We start from the raw sequence: 17,762 nt of genomic DNA on the forward strand, positions 1-17,762 counted from the left end.
TAAACATAAAATATGTTTATTTAAATGGACAAAATTAATCCTGAGGGAGTTTTGAAGTGTTCAGAACACATCCCTGAGTATGGATTATTTACAGGAATAAAGGAATGAAATACTCAAATTTTGGCTAGGAAGAGCGAAAGGTTAGGAAAACCCATCCCGAACTCTAACTACTGAATGATTAACACACAGAAGAGAGGAGCTGAGATGTATTCTCCCATTGTGGTCCCTGCAAAGTTTTCCTTAGGCTTTGTCCCATCATCACTCCATACACTTTTTCAGAGCCTTAACTGCTGCTATTTATAGACAGCCCGCAGATACACCTACGTAACTTTTCTCAAACATTCCCATCCTGCCTTTGAACGTCTACACAACTAAACCAAGTCCCACGCTGCCAAACCCAAATTCCATGTCGGAATTCTGCTCCGCTTCATCAGCTATAAAGGGAGATGGTGTGACTCGCCAGAATATTGAAGTCCATGCTGCAGATATCTGCTAGTATAGACTGAATGCTAGTACCTCCTTTTTAACTCCATGGTAGAACATTTTCTTCTCATTTAAGGAAAAGTTATCAACACTCTCCCAAAAATATTTCTGTATCTATATAGAATGTGTTTGGGGGAAAGCAGTGGTTTTATGTCTAGAGAACTGTGCAAACACAAAATATACCAAGATTTCTAATTTTTGAATAGTGATTTCATGGTTTGCTTTGACAGACAAAAGAGACCACGACACGAAGTGGATGATGATGCACTATGATGTGCAGGGAAAGCGACTCATCTCAGCCTTCTACAGTTGCGTCTCTCCATAAGCAGGCTGGGATTAATGAAATTGCATGACAGTTGCATCTTGTAACTGCAAAGGGAAGCCTTCTAAATGAAGCAAACAATTTTTAAAATTGACAGCAATGCTCTGATTTCATTCAATTTTAGTAAGATTTGAAAGGTTAAAAAATACTAAAGCAATACATGCTTGCAGTTGTACTCTGAACACTACTTCACATTCAATTCATTTGGGGTAAAACGCTATAGTCTAAGTTGCAGGAGAGATTTTAAAGGCTTTTTCTTTTTCATGAATATAATACAGGGAATAGACAAGGCCAGATAAAATACTGGCCGCACTGCAGACTCTTAGTGAAGAATGATTTAGTGTCCAGCAGCAACTATCAGATTTTAAATGCTATGTTACCGCAGTCAGCAGGCATTATTCAATGTGCCCGTTAGTCTTCTTCGGAGCAACAGGAGTCCTGCCTCACAAATAGCCGATCACTGGTCTTGTTTCATTCCCCTAATGTACTCCTCCTCCAAAAGACTTTAATCCACTCCAGTTCTCCCTGTGAAAGCAAAGGCCTAGAAACTCCAAACACAATAGCAATTGCTGCATCCTACAAGTAAGAATTTTTTGCTTATTTACTTTTTTCTATTTGTTTCTTGATCTTATATCATCTTACTTTTTTTTTTTTGGTAATGCATTTCATGTTTTTCCTACTGTTTTGGTTTTATTCTTGGTATTTTGCAGTGGTTCTTCCTATATCCTGGATTATACTTTTTTCCTTTTATCCTCATGTAGTGCTGCTTTGGCTTCTATACGCTCCCAGTCAGTATGATCATTCTTTCTCCCTCATCATTTGTGGTTCCATCTCTACTCACTGGAACTTCCCCCTCACATCTATCTGTGCTCACTCTTTGCTCAGTGGTAGTTTTTTCCTTCCTTCTCTTACAACTGTGGTCTGCCTCTGCTTTTTTTATTTCGTTTTACTTTACGGCATCTATGTTTTCACTGTGTGTTGTTACAGCATGTTTTTGCGTTCACTGCAAAAACAGGAAGAAGAATAAAGGACAAAGTAAAGTACTATTAAAATCGTATTCTAGAAATGTTATGATTTGCTTCTTTCTTCCTTCTCATTCTGTAGTTGGCTTGAGTCAAGCTGGATAAACTTGAAACTAAATTACAATGAAGCACCAAACAAGTTTCATAATATTGTACTTCGATAATTATTTCAAATAAACCTGTTGCACTGATTTCTGGCTACATGAATGTAAATGAAGGTAATAATGAGGAACAATGTACAGCTTTACTCTATGTTCTTCCACTTTGTCATTTTGCTTTTATTTTGGCTGAAATAGATTGAAGTAGAACGAATCTTCAGCAGAGATATCTAAAAAGAAATTAGCAAAAAAGGAAACTTTATTGGAAAGAGATTAGTAGAATTAGGATATGATTACTTCAAATTGTAATGGGGGGCATGTGGGCCTCCTTTATTCAGGCACTTTAAGATCTGACTCAGTCGAGCAGCTTAGACCAGCAAGAAACAAGTGGGTGCAGTACAGAGATAGTGATGTTCCCAAAAGTCCACACAAGTCTACATGAGCTGAAGATAATACACATTCTCATGTTCTTAGAGAGCCAAGATGCAACTAAACTGGTTTGGACATGAAAGTCCATAGGATCTCAAAACACATAGAACTAGCACAGTACATTTTCAGCATATTTGACCTAAAACTCCTTTCTTCTCGGTGATTACACACTCGTTTGTCCAGAGCCTTGCAAGCAAGAGACATTACTTGACAGAAAAATTCTGTTTCTGTCATTTTGACTGATAATCACCAAGTGATGAAGACTTCCAAGCTGTTATTTTTCTTCACTTCTTTAGAAAATAAAGGTTTCCCCTCTCTGAATGACTGAGGAGATTTTTAAGCAATCTACAATTCAAGTTATTTAACTGAAAAAAAAAAATGACAGACAAATGACACTATTAAGTTTGCTCCAGACAGTTTGCTACTGCAAAATGAAAATAATTTCAAGCAAATCTGGCAAGAGGAAAATTCCCTTGAATAGGTTCTTAAGTACTATTTAATCAGAAACACTCCAAGCAAGAACAGAGACTTCCTGGGATGTGGTATGTGTACACATGCAATCTGGTAATCTAGGACAAAAGAAATGATCCTTTGGAGTGATGGGTCTCCTGCGCACCAAACTGGATGGAAGGACTGCACGCACAGACATAGATGATGAAATTTGCCGAGTATGTCCATCTTCTTGTTTGTGTCAAACTCCCCAATCAATTTAACAACAATAAAAAAAGAAGGAAAATCAAATTACAATGTTAAAAGCAGAAATTAACATTTCTAATTTTGACCTTAGGAAGAACTAAGTAAGGCATGTATGCGATAGCTTGGATGCAATCTATGGAAAGTCACCCTTGCCACGAATACAACTTGTAATCAAACGTATTATTTCTGTATTACCATAATGACATTATTGCTTGCCATGTATTTACTTGTTATTAAGATGTCCCGTCCTTTACCTTATGGAAATAAAAAATGCACATTTCCCCAGGAAAAAAAAGTTTAAAAAGCCAGGACAAACCCTTTTCTTGCTCCTTAAGCAAAACACCTAAGCAATCCAATCCTAAAACTCTTTAGTTTGTACCAATTAAGAGCTTTATTTTGACCATTTCTACTGGGGACCCCTAGAATAGTCATATTGGTTTAGAAAGTGGCTGAGAATGGGTGGACTGAAATCAAAAGAAGAGGAATGGAGTAATACTTTAGTTGTGAAAGCCTCAGAGGCTATAAGGAAGCTGCAGAACTACAATAAAATTACAAGGAGAGTTTAAACCCACTCCTAGGCTGGGATGGCAGCCAGTGATGCATCCTGCAGCTGAGACTAGTACTCCACAGGTGTCCTTTGTTGGGCAATTCCGACAACCAACCTGACCTTGCTTTACATTTCATCTGTAAACATCAAACTCTTAAGGAAACACATACAGAAAATACTTTTTTGCTGCTTCACTGATACACACAAAGTTCTCACAAGGCAGAATGATTTTCCTTGGGGAAGAAATAGATGTTAAAGCCTGCATAAATCCTAACTAAAGTATTTTTTATATATGCATAATATAAATATATGTTATAGAAATAAAATTATATATGGATATGCTTATATATAACACAAACATCTCCACCCCCAGCATATGATTTTCAAACATTTATCCTCAAAACCTAAGTTTTGAGGAAAAAAGCTAAGTTGAAAATAGGCTGTCTAGCAATAGGAGTTTTTGAAGTGCACAAACCTAGATGCTATTAAACTCTTCACATACACAGAGGAAAATGAAATGTGGAAGTCTTATCAGACTTCTCAAAGTCTGAATGAATATTAAGTCTCAAATTATAACCTTTTCTACCTAGCTGTTAATTTTTACCTGAAGTCAGACATTTTATGTTTTCCTCCAAACACATTTTAAGCAAGCAAACAAGCAATGTCAGAAATCAGGAACCTATCCTTTAAAGATGAACAACTGTAAAGCACACGCATACTAAGACAACATATAATCAACATTACGAATGGAAAAACCAGCATACTAGCATTTTCATATACAGCTTGATATAAAAGGTAGAAGCCACTGTATTTTTGCATACTCACTCGTTTTGCACTGACAAATGCGGCAACCGTTTTGGTCCAGTTTGAAGCTATAGATACAGTCTTTTTCAGTCAAAGTGCAGTTCACCAAAATCTCACAGGTAGGCGGACCTATTGTGATGTATGTTGGTTCTGAAGGCAAGAAAAAATAAAACAAATAAATTTGAGATTACTTAACTATTTTAATTAAGTTCACAAAAAGACATACACAATGCAACAGTGAAGAGAATAATTTTTAATTAATTTTGCTTCTGATTAATGAATATTCTTGGTACTTCTGAAACAACTGAAGAAACAGACTTTGTTTTGAAGTGATGTACACTCATCACAAACAGCATAAAGCTGCATAAGGCTTTTTAAATATTGGAACAGGAAAAAATACTACATTTTTTTGTGCACTATGAAATCAGCTTTCCTGCATATGCAGTTTAAAACTGAATGTAAAATACTTATTTTGCCCACTTTTCTCTAGAAGTATTTCATCAAAACTTTGTGCAATTTTTTTACTTTAGAAACTGAACAGAGCTCAGTTGATTGATACTACCAAGCTGCAAATCAAAGCACGTGACTCAGTAGATCAAATCTTTCTCTATGTGAATAAGATAACTTCTGCTGAAATTTAAAGCAGAAGAGACTCTGAATACCAAAAGGGAATGTAAGATACACAGTGTGTGAAAGATCTCTGGAAACCATTTAATGTGTCTATTCATTGAAAACATCACTTATACTTTGCAGTAGCAGATTATGCTTTTTGAAGTTGAGGATATTATTGCCAATTATTAGGTATTTATGAACAGTATAATACTTACTTTTGGACACCATTTAAATACGTTGGAGTATGAATTTGTTTTAATACATATGGTAGCCAGAAATATTAATGTGTTTTAGTACACAAAGTTGTTAGAATAAAATAATATCCAAAGACTTATGAAAATAACAAGGAACCTCAACATTACCATCATAAAACAGGATACAGAAAGAATGAAACACCTATCTTTTTCTGAATGACTTTTTGCTCTGTGAGACTAATTTAGTCTATCTTGTGTTTTTCATAGAACTCAAGCACTTAAGAACCAATGAATTTATAGTTATGATCATTATTAACATCATACTAAGCATTCAGGAAACACAAATTGCATGACTTTTAAAGAACTGTGAGCTTTCGTTTCACTGTTTCAATTGTTTGAGTTTATCCTGTTCCTCCATCTCTAGAACTGAAGACTTAAAGGAAATTACATTTTAAAAAAAATTCAATACAGGTATTGATAAATTGTGAAAATATGGAGAAATGGTATACTAATCATCAGAGCAATAAACCATGACATGTTTTATACAGTATGCACATTTTCATGGACTGGAGGTGACCACATCTTGCCATCTCTCACCCTCAAACCAAATACATTGAAAGGCGGATTTTGCCATCCTTACTTAAAGGCAGCTAGTCTTTACTCTCACATTGAGGGTAAAATACTACTCAACATTGATGAAGCTGTTAGAAGTATACACCGTTAACCAAAATACAAATTTCTGTGCCTATTGGCTCCATGTCCAGCAGGCAGCTTTTGCACCCATGCCTTCCAGTCAAGTGAAAATTATCCTATTATGAGAATGAGCTTTTCTGCTTTCATTGTCTTTCACAATTTTCAGCTTTCATAGCTTCTCCCCAGCCCTACTCTTCCCTTCACAACAATTTATACAGTGGATGAACATTTTAAATCCTTTTTAAATTAGGTCAGCTAAGTACAGAGTTTGGAGGGAAAAGCTGCATGAAAGACACTACAGTGAAGTTAGACGACTTCAAACTTATCTCAGAGGTCACGGTTCAGATTCCTCACTTTGCTGAAAGTTTCAAAGTAGCATTCAGATTCTGTTGCTTGTGTAATTTTTGTAGGAAAAGTAGCTATACACTTTATACGTATATAAAACACCACCAACAGCTTTGTTCAAATACAAGCTGGAAATTTGTATAATGGCATCTGTGTCTCTGTAGACCCCTCAAATCTCTTCTAAATTAAATTAAAACTTTTCCAGATTTTTTTCTAAGAGTTTAATATAGATGACTAAGTTCGAGGTCAAAGGAGAGATTTTATAAATTTCTGTGAATTCTTCATTTCACAGCTCTGAGTTTGCACGTGTAGTATGGAAGAGTAACCATAATAAACAATGTATTTTAGAATCCACGGATTCCCAAACTAGACTTCTTTTAATCTCAGTGAACTCTTTGTATTCGTTTTCAAGTTCATTCAGTAAACTATCTGACTAAATCATATTCATGTCTAATATGTAACATTTGCAACTTCAACAAACCATTACTTTAGGAATCAAGAACATATTGATATATACTAATAATATGAAGCATTCCAGAAACTCCATTAATTAATCCTGTCTGTTTAGGACTCAGAGTATATAAACTAGTTTTGCAAACAAACTGATTTTTAGCAGCTGGTGCCTATTCTGAAAACCTCCTTTCCTACCTCACTCCATTCTCTAACCAAAATAGCCTAAACATGCAGAAGACCAGAATACAAGAGTTACCCTGAAGCTACATTCAGGTTACTGGTCAGCCAGCCCAAACCCTACACTTCAAATGACAAAAAAACCACAGTAATGCTTATACTCACTGGGAGTTAAAACCACTACAAATCATATGAATCATTAATGCTACCCAAAGCAAAGTTCACAGACCGTAACATGAGCTGGAGAACTGAAGGAGACTGTAGCTTTATCATCTGACTGCAGAACAGTTAAGTAAAATACGTAGTTAAAAAACCCCATACAAACTTGATGCAAGCTGAGATGCAGGTTAGTATTCATTGATCTACTTGGGTGTAAACTAAACCTAGAGAGAAACAGGATTGCGTTTTACCCCCCATCACTGAAGTTCACCCCTCCAGATAACTTCCCTTTAATTGCAGGTATAATTTAATATCTAGAAAAAAAAACCAGTGGATATTTGTTATATATTTTTCATGGTGACTTTTCAAATCTATTGTGTGTTTTGATGCTCGTGTCTTGGACACACGGACACAACAATTTTTTGCCCCCTAGATACATGCAGTAATGTGGTATTTACTACAAGGGACAAAATTAAACTGTCATTATATTAATTTGAAAGATTTTTGTTAGTCCTCTATTCATTGTGTTTTACTATTCTGTTACCTCCCACTTGTGTCTGCTCTCAGCATCCTCAGTGTTTCCAGACAAGCTTACAAATCTGATTTTTCTCCCTCCTGTCCCTAAAGGTAAGCCCCGAGATACAGTAATTTTATATGCATGCCTGCTTCTCAATGAGCTGCAAGTAGAGGACAAAAGAAATAATTTCATTCCCTACCCCCACATGTGCAAAAATGCAGCCAGGAAAAAAAAAAAAAAAAAAAAAAAATCAGCCCTTTTCACTTCGCTAGACAAGACTCAACAAATAAAGCCAGCTCTGCTCTGCCAGGCTTCTGGCTATTTGAATAGGCAAGCAGTAGCTAAGCTTGAAAAAGCATGTACCATCGCATGATCCAAGCTAGGCTTTCCCTGCTGCTCTTGGTAGAAACGGCAGACGAAAGATCCAGTGCACAAATGCACAGACAACGGGTGGGAAAAACGGGTGCTGTTTCTGTCTGTGTGCTTTACCAACAATAAAACTATACCGTAGAAAGAAAGAGAGAAGAAGAAAATAAAGAGAAGGGGATTGAAGAGTCTGGATGAAAACAATGGATTTTTTTTAATAGAGCACAGATTTTGCTGATGTCAAGAGCTTATATATGAGGTTAAATGCAGATTTCTATTAGAACATCTTGCTTCCATGTACTCTCTCTGAGCCTGATACTTTCTATGCTGAATTTTAGTGCAGAGGATTATTAATTTGCCTGCTGTGAGGTTGATAAAAATCTTTGAACTAATTTTTTTTTTTACACTGCCATTTACTTAAAAACAACTTCAAAAATTTTGAAATCCACAGTGGATATTTCAGCCAGTGGTGGTCCCTCAGTCTGACTGGATCACTGAAAAATACTATGCTATGTGATCAAAACCCTGAATCTCGTTCATCCCAGCTTGAAATCAAACCGTGCATTTATGGGGAAGGAAGGGAAGATGGTGACATCCAAGTAATGCCTGGAGCTGGCTTTGTCCTTACAGAGCCTGCATTAGCAATACCAACACAAAAACTGGATGTCACAAAAAAAAAGAAGTTGTCAAGGTGGAATAAGACCATATTTTCACTGGTATTTTTCTACCTAGGATACTTTTGTAATACAAACAAAACCAATCCCCAGGCCCCTCTTTTCTGCTATTTTCTGATTTTTGAGACCTCCCACTTCTCCTATGAGTGATGTGACACAGCTTGTATTACAAAGAGCAGATATTTTCTTCTGTTAAAAAAGTGAAATACTCTATCTATATACACATACACACGAACACAGGATGGTCAATCTGGTCTAGTACTGTGCCTCTCATACAGATCTTGTTATACTTGGGTGAGTATTGAGGTCTTAAGATAATGCTCAGCTGAAGCATTCAGAAATTGAGAGAAACTGATGCATCCATGTTTCAGTGAGAGCAGGGGAAAAAGAGTTTGTCAGGATTAGAATTTTATTATACACACAGTTATTAATTATCAATTAAAGTTATCAAAAAGAACAGAAAGAAAACTAAAATTCACCATTGATTGCTGAAGCCCTGGAAAACGGAACAAAACAAACAAAAAAGAGAGACAATTTATTGCAATCTTGTTGACCTCTACTGTTTATCTGAATGTTAAAAATGATGTTCACTGAAGATTTCATTTTTCCTTCTAACTTTGGAGATTTCATTTACATAATTCTTTAGCTAATTTTAAAGAGAACTAAAAAAAATCCTCCCTAAGGCTGGTACCACAATGAAAAATTATACCCATCTTCCTATCATACCCTTAGTTGTTCAAAATCTGAACCCACTGAATTCATATCAGAAAACGAAGAGGGATTCCACTTAACTGCAATACATGCGGCTTTGCAGTAGTATGAGAGCACCAAGCGTTCAGTTTTGGTTTGTGTGAAGGACAGGAGGGACCTGTATTAGCAGGAGCAGAGCCTGCAGGTGCAGGGAAGTGATGCTTCCCCTCTATTTAGCACTTGCGAGCCCACAGCTGGAGTAGTGTCCAGCTTCGGGCTCCTCAGTAGAAGAGAGACACTGACCCACCCAAGTGAGTACAGCACAGGGCCACCAAGCTGGTCAGGGGCTGGAGCAGGTGGCATACGAGGAGTGGCTGAGAGACCAGGACTTGTTCAGCCCGGAGAAGGAGGGCGAGGGGGGCATCCTACTGCTGTCTACCACCACCTAACGGGAGGGTACAAAGATGACAAGGCCTGGCTCATCTTGGAGGTGCTGCAGGCTAGGATGAGAGCCAACAAACACAAGCGTGAACACGGGAAATTACAACTTGATCAAAGCTGTTTTGTTCTTTCTTTTAAACCACATGGGTGGTTAAACTATGACAGAATCCTACAGAGGCTGTGGGATCTCCATCCTTCAAAATACTCAAAACTTAATTGGGACAAGGCCCTGAGATCCTGCTGTCACTGGACCTGCTTTGAGCAGGAGGTAGGACTAGAAAACCTCTGGTGGTCCTTTCCAACTTGCATGACTCCATGAATTTCACTTTCACATAAACTCAGGACATTTCCAGTGAAACCAGCAATATCCTTGATGGATCCTAATCAGGGAACTGAAATCCAAAGATAAACATTTCAATTTCTGATGATTTCTGTATGCTTTTGCCAAGTACTGATTACCTTCCTTCTGCAATAGAAGTACATGTTTGCCTAACACCATCTCTCCGAAATCTACTTAATGACTTACAGAGTAGCTTTTTATTCAAGAAGCAAAATTTCTTCCAGGCAGTTATAACAGTAATTCTCTCTGAAGCATTATTTGGTGACAGCCACAATCACCTTTGATTAGTCTCATTTTTTATCCTCCTTTAAGTTAATACTTTACCCATGCTTCACCTCTTGGCAAGGTACTTTTATTATTACATGAAAAACACTTCAAAGACGCTCTTTGCTTTGTTTCATTTGGAATGCAATATTTTACCTCAAAACAGGTTTTGTTTCACACTTTCAGCAATACTATGTGAAGGAAATGCCTACTCCAGGCTTTTACAAAATTGGTTTTAAGTAGGATAGTAACTACTGCATTCTAAGTTTTTTCTTCTGCACATTGTTAAATATAACATTGTTAAATACAAATGAATTTAAAAGTAAATAGGGAACTTCTATTGTTGCTTCTAATTGACTGTTAGAAATCTGGACCATCATGTATCTTAACTCAAAAGTATTAGAAATGTAAGGGGACAGGTATTTTACACTACTCAATCATTCCAGTTTTTAATTCCACTAATAAATGTTGCCCTGTCAATACAGAAGGGAAAAAAGCTATCCCTATTATAATAAAATTACTGTATTTTTCCTTGCCATAGAAGTATGACAAAAGTATGCATCAAACCCCTTGGCTCAGTTACTTTGATTCAAGCACAATGGTTACTCCACCTAAGCAGACACAGGAGGTCTGACTTCTCTTCATCGGTGCTCCCAGCAGAGCTCTACCCACTATTACTCTACGTGCATATGCTTGAAAGCCAGCGAGTCCTACCAACATTTGGTGTAAAGTGTCCCAAACATATCACAACATTATTTGCAAATGCCATAACAACAAAGTACAACACAGTGAGGGTTGACAGCAGTCTATGTATATATATTCAACAACAACAGGCAAACAGAGGACGTTTTGGACCCCAAAGCTGCAAGTGTTTTTTCTATGTATGCACGCATGTTTTTCTTGCCTTGTTGGATTTTTCTATATAAATTTATCTGTAGTCATATAAAAACAGCATTTCCAGCCAACTTCACACTAACAAAGAGGTTTCAATCTGCATCATAGAAACACGTTTCTTCATCAAAACTATAAAATTGTAAGCTCTATAGATATATCACTATATAGAGGTTGAAAATTATCTTTTGAGATCCTTCTTTGAATACCCAAACCACCATGGATTTCATCAATTCCATTGTAAGACTGCAAACTACTGCACAAGTACTTATCTTTTACAAGGAATTTAGGAGCATAGGCCTTAAAAATTCATTGCCAAGTGAACAATTTTTACATTAATAGACATTAAAAAAAAAAGTATGTCCCTGGAACCCACCAAAATACTATTTTGTATTTTATTTGTATTTATTCAGTATTTGTATATTGACTATTACTGGCATGCTTAAAAACAGTTTCAGATGTTTGCATAGTTACTATATAACACAAATACAGTATATTCTAATCAAGATATTTTGAGGAATTATTTGGAGAATATTGCTCATGCAACTGGAAGATAAAGTTGCCACTGATTTCTTCCTATGTATAAGAAAAACATTTGAAAAAAAAATTGGAAAAAAAGCATGCAAAAAAGCATTTATACTTTTGAAAGGCTAAATTACAATCAAGACAATTTCAACATACAAGTTCATACCAACAGTAACACATGAACTTTTCAAACACACCAAACTAACTGTTATGCAGCACAATGAAGCCACCAGGCCTAAAAATAATCCTAAACTTAAATGTGAAGACTATGTAGTCATAACTGTAGAATGAGAGGTGGGATTGTATGATTCACCACTCAGTGCTACAACTCCCCAACCTCCTCTTTCATATTCCCATCTTGTTAATGTGAACCAGTCTATAGTTTATCTGACTGTTTTAGTTAAAGTAGATTAATTCGTTGTGCATATTATTAAAAAGTCTGGAACATGGAAACACATTTTCAGTGTATAGCACAGGGAAGCTTTATATCCACCTGTGAGCATCACTATGTATGTTCTCCCTATCTTTAGACCAGCAGCATTGATCACAAAAAACCCCCCTTTTTAGTATAAATGGGAAAAGAAAATAATTCCAAATTCTGCCCATTGATATTTCCAATACTTTTAACAATAATTAACTATGGGGGGTTTTTTTGTTTTGTTGTATGGTTGTTTGGTTGTTTGTTTTTTGTTTTTTTTTTAGGAGGGACAACAGTAAGAAACTTTGTATAAAGGTCTTATTGTGTTCAGCCACAAATTAAAAAAATAACTCCCTGAAGTTTACACATCTCATTTACAATGATTTTTAATGCCAGAGAGAACACCACATATAAAATAGCAGCACATTTAGATTCTGCAGTGATTGGTCTTGGGACATTTGGAGAAAGTGTCAGCCGTGTACAAAGAATAAGCTCAACAGAAGAGGATTCTAGAAAGGCCAACATCTCATTGAGAGCATGAAATGAAAACCTGTTCTGTGGGAAGAAGGAAAAATGAGTCAAAATCATGTTCTACACATGGAGAAAGACCTCTAATATCAATAATAAAGGACATGCCTGTGCTTGGGGAAAGTGAAATAGCTCCCTCTTCTGTAGTATTTTATAACACAAACTACCTCTAAAAGGATTAAGATGTTCTGATCCTATGAAACCAGCACCAGCTGACTTAAAGAAATACAGCATTAGTGCATTCAAGCATTTACTATAAATATTAAGGAAAAAAAAAGTGAACAGTAGTCTAACTTTTTACCTAATGCTTTACGTGATAACTGGCTAAAAATTGGTCCTGAAGGGTGTGCTGCTCAACAGCCTTTAATTCGAGTCTTGCATACTTGTTTGAATTTTGTCTGCTGTCCAGAAAAGTTAACTGCAGCCTACTAAGCAGCAGCATGTGTGTTTACTTAAGCTTCCTGTAAAAACATTCATATCATTCCAAGAGTGACTAAATGTTTTCCATCCTCATAGTTTGCATTCCAGCCTTCCCCGCCCCTCCAGTTCATTACATGAAAAATACCAGTCCCGAGTCCTGGGCAAGAGATTTCCTTCCTGGGTTTGAAATACCTAATGCCTTGCAGGAATTTTTTTCCCAGCGTTTAGCTATCTGTGTTAACTATCAAGAGTTCAACAATTCAGCATCACATAACTATTTATAAAATGTATGCAAGGACTTAAGATGATATAATTTTGTAATGTCACAAATAATTCTGAAAATATATTCACTAATACTTCCAAACGCATAGTTCAGTTTGGCAGGCTTTTGTTTCAAATTTTATTCATACTGTTAACTTGAAACTACTTAAGTATATATTTTTCCTTGAAAGTAACTATTATAATCGAAGACTATTTTTATTGTTGCAAACTGAAGAAGCCTCCTGTGAACCAAAGCTTCATGGGAGGGTTTTCTTTTTTGCAGTGATGCAATCAAAATACTCACAAACTTTCCACTCCCAACATGCGAAGTTAAAAACTTTTGTCTGTCGTAACCAATTCTTCCAGTTTGCGGTTTAACAGGCACGTATACTCTTCAAATATATTTTAATGCTGATAAGACACTTTTTTGACAATTTTAGATAGAGTGACACTAAGAAATAACCACCTTTATTAAAGCAGAATCAATTAAGCCTATCAAGAAATGTCCAAATAGATTAAGAAGGCCATTCAGTTATCGTTACTAGGTGAAGATATAGCAAACACACTAAATTAGTGTGCATCTGGGGCAAATCTATGAATGCTATAGGTGCTGAAAAGAATTAATTAGAGGATCCATGAGGTTCTTTATAAGTGAGACATCCTTAGCTGTGCTGATGTGTATATTCATTAGGATTCTTTGGTTATTTATCCTTTCAGTAGTCTTCCACTGAACTTGATGATGAATCACTGAAAACTAGGAAAATGTTAATTTTATACTAGTATAGTCTTCCTGACTTAAACTCAGAGAGACTTTCATTGGCAGTAGGTTTCGTTATACCCTGGATGGTGTGGTTCAACAGGCTCAGCTGCCTTGTTTAAAATTGCTATACTAAATCATGATCTGGCAAACGTAAGCCCAATTCTCTGCAGCATGGCACTTGCATCCCTTAATTGACTTTGATGAAAAGGCTAGTTGAGAGCTACAGCACTGCTGCCGAACAATAACTTACACTTCATGCTCTGAGGAGAACTCTGGGCCCAAATCCTGTGCCGGTGAACACTGCTCACTACCCCTGACTTCATCATGAATGAATCAAATTTCTTTTCACTGGACTCTGCCGCCTGTTTTTATTTAATGAAGTGCTGGACACGCTAAAGGAACTGAACTGAATTACATCTCAGCTAGAGTTTGGAGCCCTTTATTGATGAAAATGTTAATTTCTTTTTGTGAAGATAAAGTGTCAGCCATAATGACAGCAAAGTAACGTGGGCCTTATTAATGAAAATCCTCCAAGGGGATTTCGTTTAACAATTTCTCATTCACAGCTTATGCTGGCACCCTGCCACCTGTACCTGAGGGCTCTCATGTAGAAGGACGTACTGCGAGATAACCAATTACTGCGTATCAGCGGACTGGGTTGCAGCTTTCCCTGTGAATAGCCTGAGCCTCTGCGAGATGCAAGGGAACAGAAGCGACCATAGACTTTTCCAAGGGACATTTTTGGCAGTGCCAGTGCTGAGCACTTGTATTTATTATCTTGTTAAAAAAAAATTTAAAAAAATCAGGTATTTTCATACTATCCTACCCAATATTTACTTGCTGTGAACACAACTATTATTCCAATTTGCAGATGGCTGTCCACAGATGCAGATGGCCTGAGGGAAACATGGTTATTTCTATCACTGTAGCTTGTTTGGTGTTATTCATATGCTATTATATATTGACACTAAATAGCTATTTTAAGCTCCAGTACTCACTTTTTTTTTGGTAAAATTCATTAAAAATGGAATTGCTACTTAAACCACACCAATTTTATTTAGAAAATAAACAATTGTTAGCCCAACAGAGAAGTAAGCAGCTCTGTAAGCAGCAGTACTAACAGCAGCCTGATTGCCAACGGATCTGGTTACCTCCAACGGGACAGGTACACAGACCAGCTCCCGTGAAGAACCTCTGAATCTAAAGAAGCGTGAGCACATACCAAAATTTTGCAGTCCCTTATGGCACTTGAAAAATCACTCTCTCCCCTCTACCCAGCTGTCTGTTTTCATTAAATCTGTAGCAATGGGTTCTCTTTCAGGTTTCCTCGTGCTGCAAGAAGCCATTGGCTCTAAAACTGTGAGGAAAGCACAGAGGGCCAGTATGATTACCTAAGCCTTGGCTCTTAATGAAGACAGTCTAGAAAACAAAGAAAGAAAAAACAGACTAAATAGATAATAGATTAAACAAAGGCAAATCCCAAAGGACCAATATCATTACAGCAGCTATAGAAGCTATATAGAAGCATCCATCAGAAGCTTAAAACTAATTCTTTGTGTTGGATCCACACAACATGATGGGCCTGCTTTTTCCAGCCTTGACCAGTGAAAGGAGGTGCCTGCCTTGAAAAGCTGCATTGACCGAAGAACTTCAGTTTGGGGACAGGCTGATGAAGGAAGCTCTTCCCCTCCACACTAAACCGTCTCAATGTGCCTCTCTCTAGCCTCATGCCTTATTGGCGACCATTGCTTTCTGCTGTCCCTGCCCCCTGGAAACACTCGCCTCAAAGTAGCCAGCCCCCTGCTCACATCTCAGGCTTTTATCTATACACCCCTTGCACAACCCACAGGCATGGCTGTGTCAGAAAACTGGCAAGAAGTGACAGAGGTGGACATACTGTAACAAGACGTCTTGCCAAAAGGGCTTTGACGTTTACTTACAAAAAACCCAGCAGCTATATATCGGTGAGCCACAGCCATCACTTGCATAAACACTGAAAGCTACACATGAATTACTATTACTGCTTTCAGTTATGTATGCGATTTCCTAAGCGATTGTCCTTTCACTAAGGCTGAAAATACAAACTGCGATGCCCTGAATGCATCAAAAAGACAATCTTAGTCATGACATGCCACAGTAGGAATTTTGTTTTCCTCAACAACTTTCTGCCTTCCTCTAAAACACATCTTCCCTCTTGCAATTCAATTCCATTCTTTCTTGTCCTATCTTTTTCTTTGCAACAATCTTTTAGGCACTCGAAGGCTGATATCTTCTCATTCCGACTTCATCATTTTCTCTTTAAGCTAAACCAACCCTATTTATTCAGTCTGTCTTCCTAGGACGTTTTGCAAATTTCGGACTGTGCTCATAGCTCTCTTGACTTTTTCCAGCTTGCTTCCATCTTTTTCAGAGGAACAATGTCCAGAAAATAACCAAGGGCCTACTATGTCAGCTAGGGACATACCCACCCATAGGAAAGAGAGCAAAAAGGATTACTTCAGGTCTTGCAAACTGTACTCTCGACTGTAATTTCAGTATGGTGTTTGCCTTCTCAAGGCTCTGTTAATCCACATTCAACTTTTTCTTTCCCTTTTACCACCAGACTTCTTCCGGAGAACTGCTGTTTAACAATTACTCTGGTTCAGGACTCAAAGAATCTCCTCCAAGTGTAGCGCATTGTATCTTCCCTTGTTGAATTTGGTCAACATCTTTCTGCCAACTCTCTGCTTTAAAACAAACATATGAATTCATACTCTGCTCTCCAAGATACTGGCCGCCCTTTTTAGCTTTGTTGTCTGTAGATAAAATAAATCTAGGTTTGATCTGAGCTAGTGAAAACTTCAAACAAACAGAGCTGGACCCAGCACAGATACTAGTGGATACCAACTACAATGCAACTCAAGAAACGCTGCCCACAGATTTGAAGACTAAATCCATATACAAACCCATTGTACTGGAGCACCACACCCATACATACCCCTGTCCTCCATACACCTACCCCATGTTCCTGTCTCTTCCTCCCCACCAATCTCCCCAGGGAGCTCCAGTGTAAAGCATCTCGAGCACCTCACTCACCCTCCCCCTTCCACCAGCAGCACTGGTAGACAACATTCATGTATGGAAGGGGTGAGGGGAGCTGAATAGTTACCCTCTTCTCCAAGTCCAGCAAACCCCAGACAAGCATTCAGAAAATTATACATTTCAAACCAATTTGGCTGTCCAATCAACACTGGAACGTGCATTGTGTGGGCTACATACACACATACAGGATATACACTATGGATACGTATACAGCAGCATGTGAAGATGCATTAAAGAGCATTTACTGTGGAAAACTGATACAAATCAAGTCTGTATGGTAACATTACGTATCACAATTGCTACTCCTTGATCTCTAATTTAGAAAGCTGTGAACAGCTACTTCTGTATAACTTCAGTCTCTACAACCCTTGCACTCCAGTTTTCTCACTGCTGTAGTCAGAACACCAGGATTTTCATCATGAGGGAGTGGGAATGTTCCAGTTTGGTCTGAATTTACTGTGTTGAAAGGCTGACTACATTTGTGTGCTGACATACCGTGCTGATATTTCAAGAACCTGCGTTCACAGAATTTCTACTACATTATATTTGATC

The 17,762-nt window shown here is 37.4% G+C and overlaps 1 protein-coding gene across 1 annotated transcript in view; it reads right to left on the reverse strand.

The window, feature by feature from the left end:
- The window catches only part of CRIM1 (cysteine rich transmembrane BMP regulator 1), a 200,905-nt gene that overhangs the window by 38,927 nt on the left and 144,216 nt on the right, over positions 1-17,762 (reverse strand). Inside the window, exon 8 of the mRNA XM_050893294.1 lies at positions 4,423-4,551. Coding sequence (XP_050749251.1) covers positions 4,423-4,551 — 129 coding nt within the window. The remainder of the gene's footprint in view (positions 1-4,422; positions 4,552-17,762) is intronic.

The sequence above is a fragment of the Gymnogyps californianus genome, chromosome 3 (genome assembly GCF_018139145.2).
Source record: "Gymnogyps californianus isolate 813 chromosome 3, ASM1813914v2, whole genome shotgun sequence".
NCBI classification, from domain to species: Eukaryota; Metazoa; Chordata; class Aves; order Accipitriformes; family Cathartidae; genus Gymnogyps; species Gymnogyps californianus.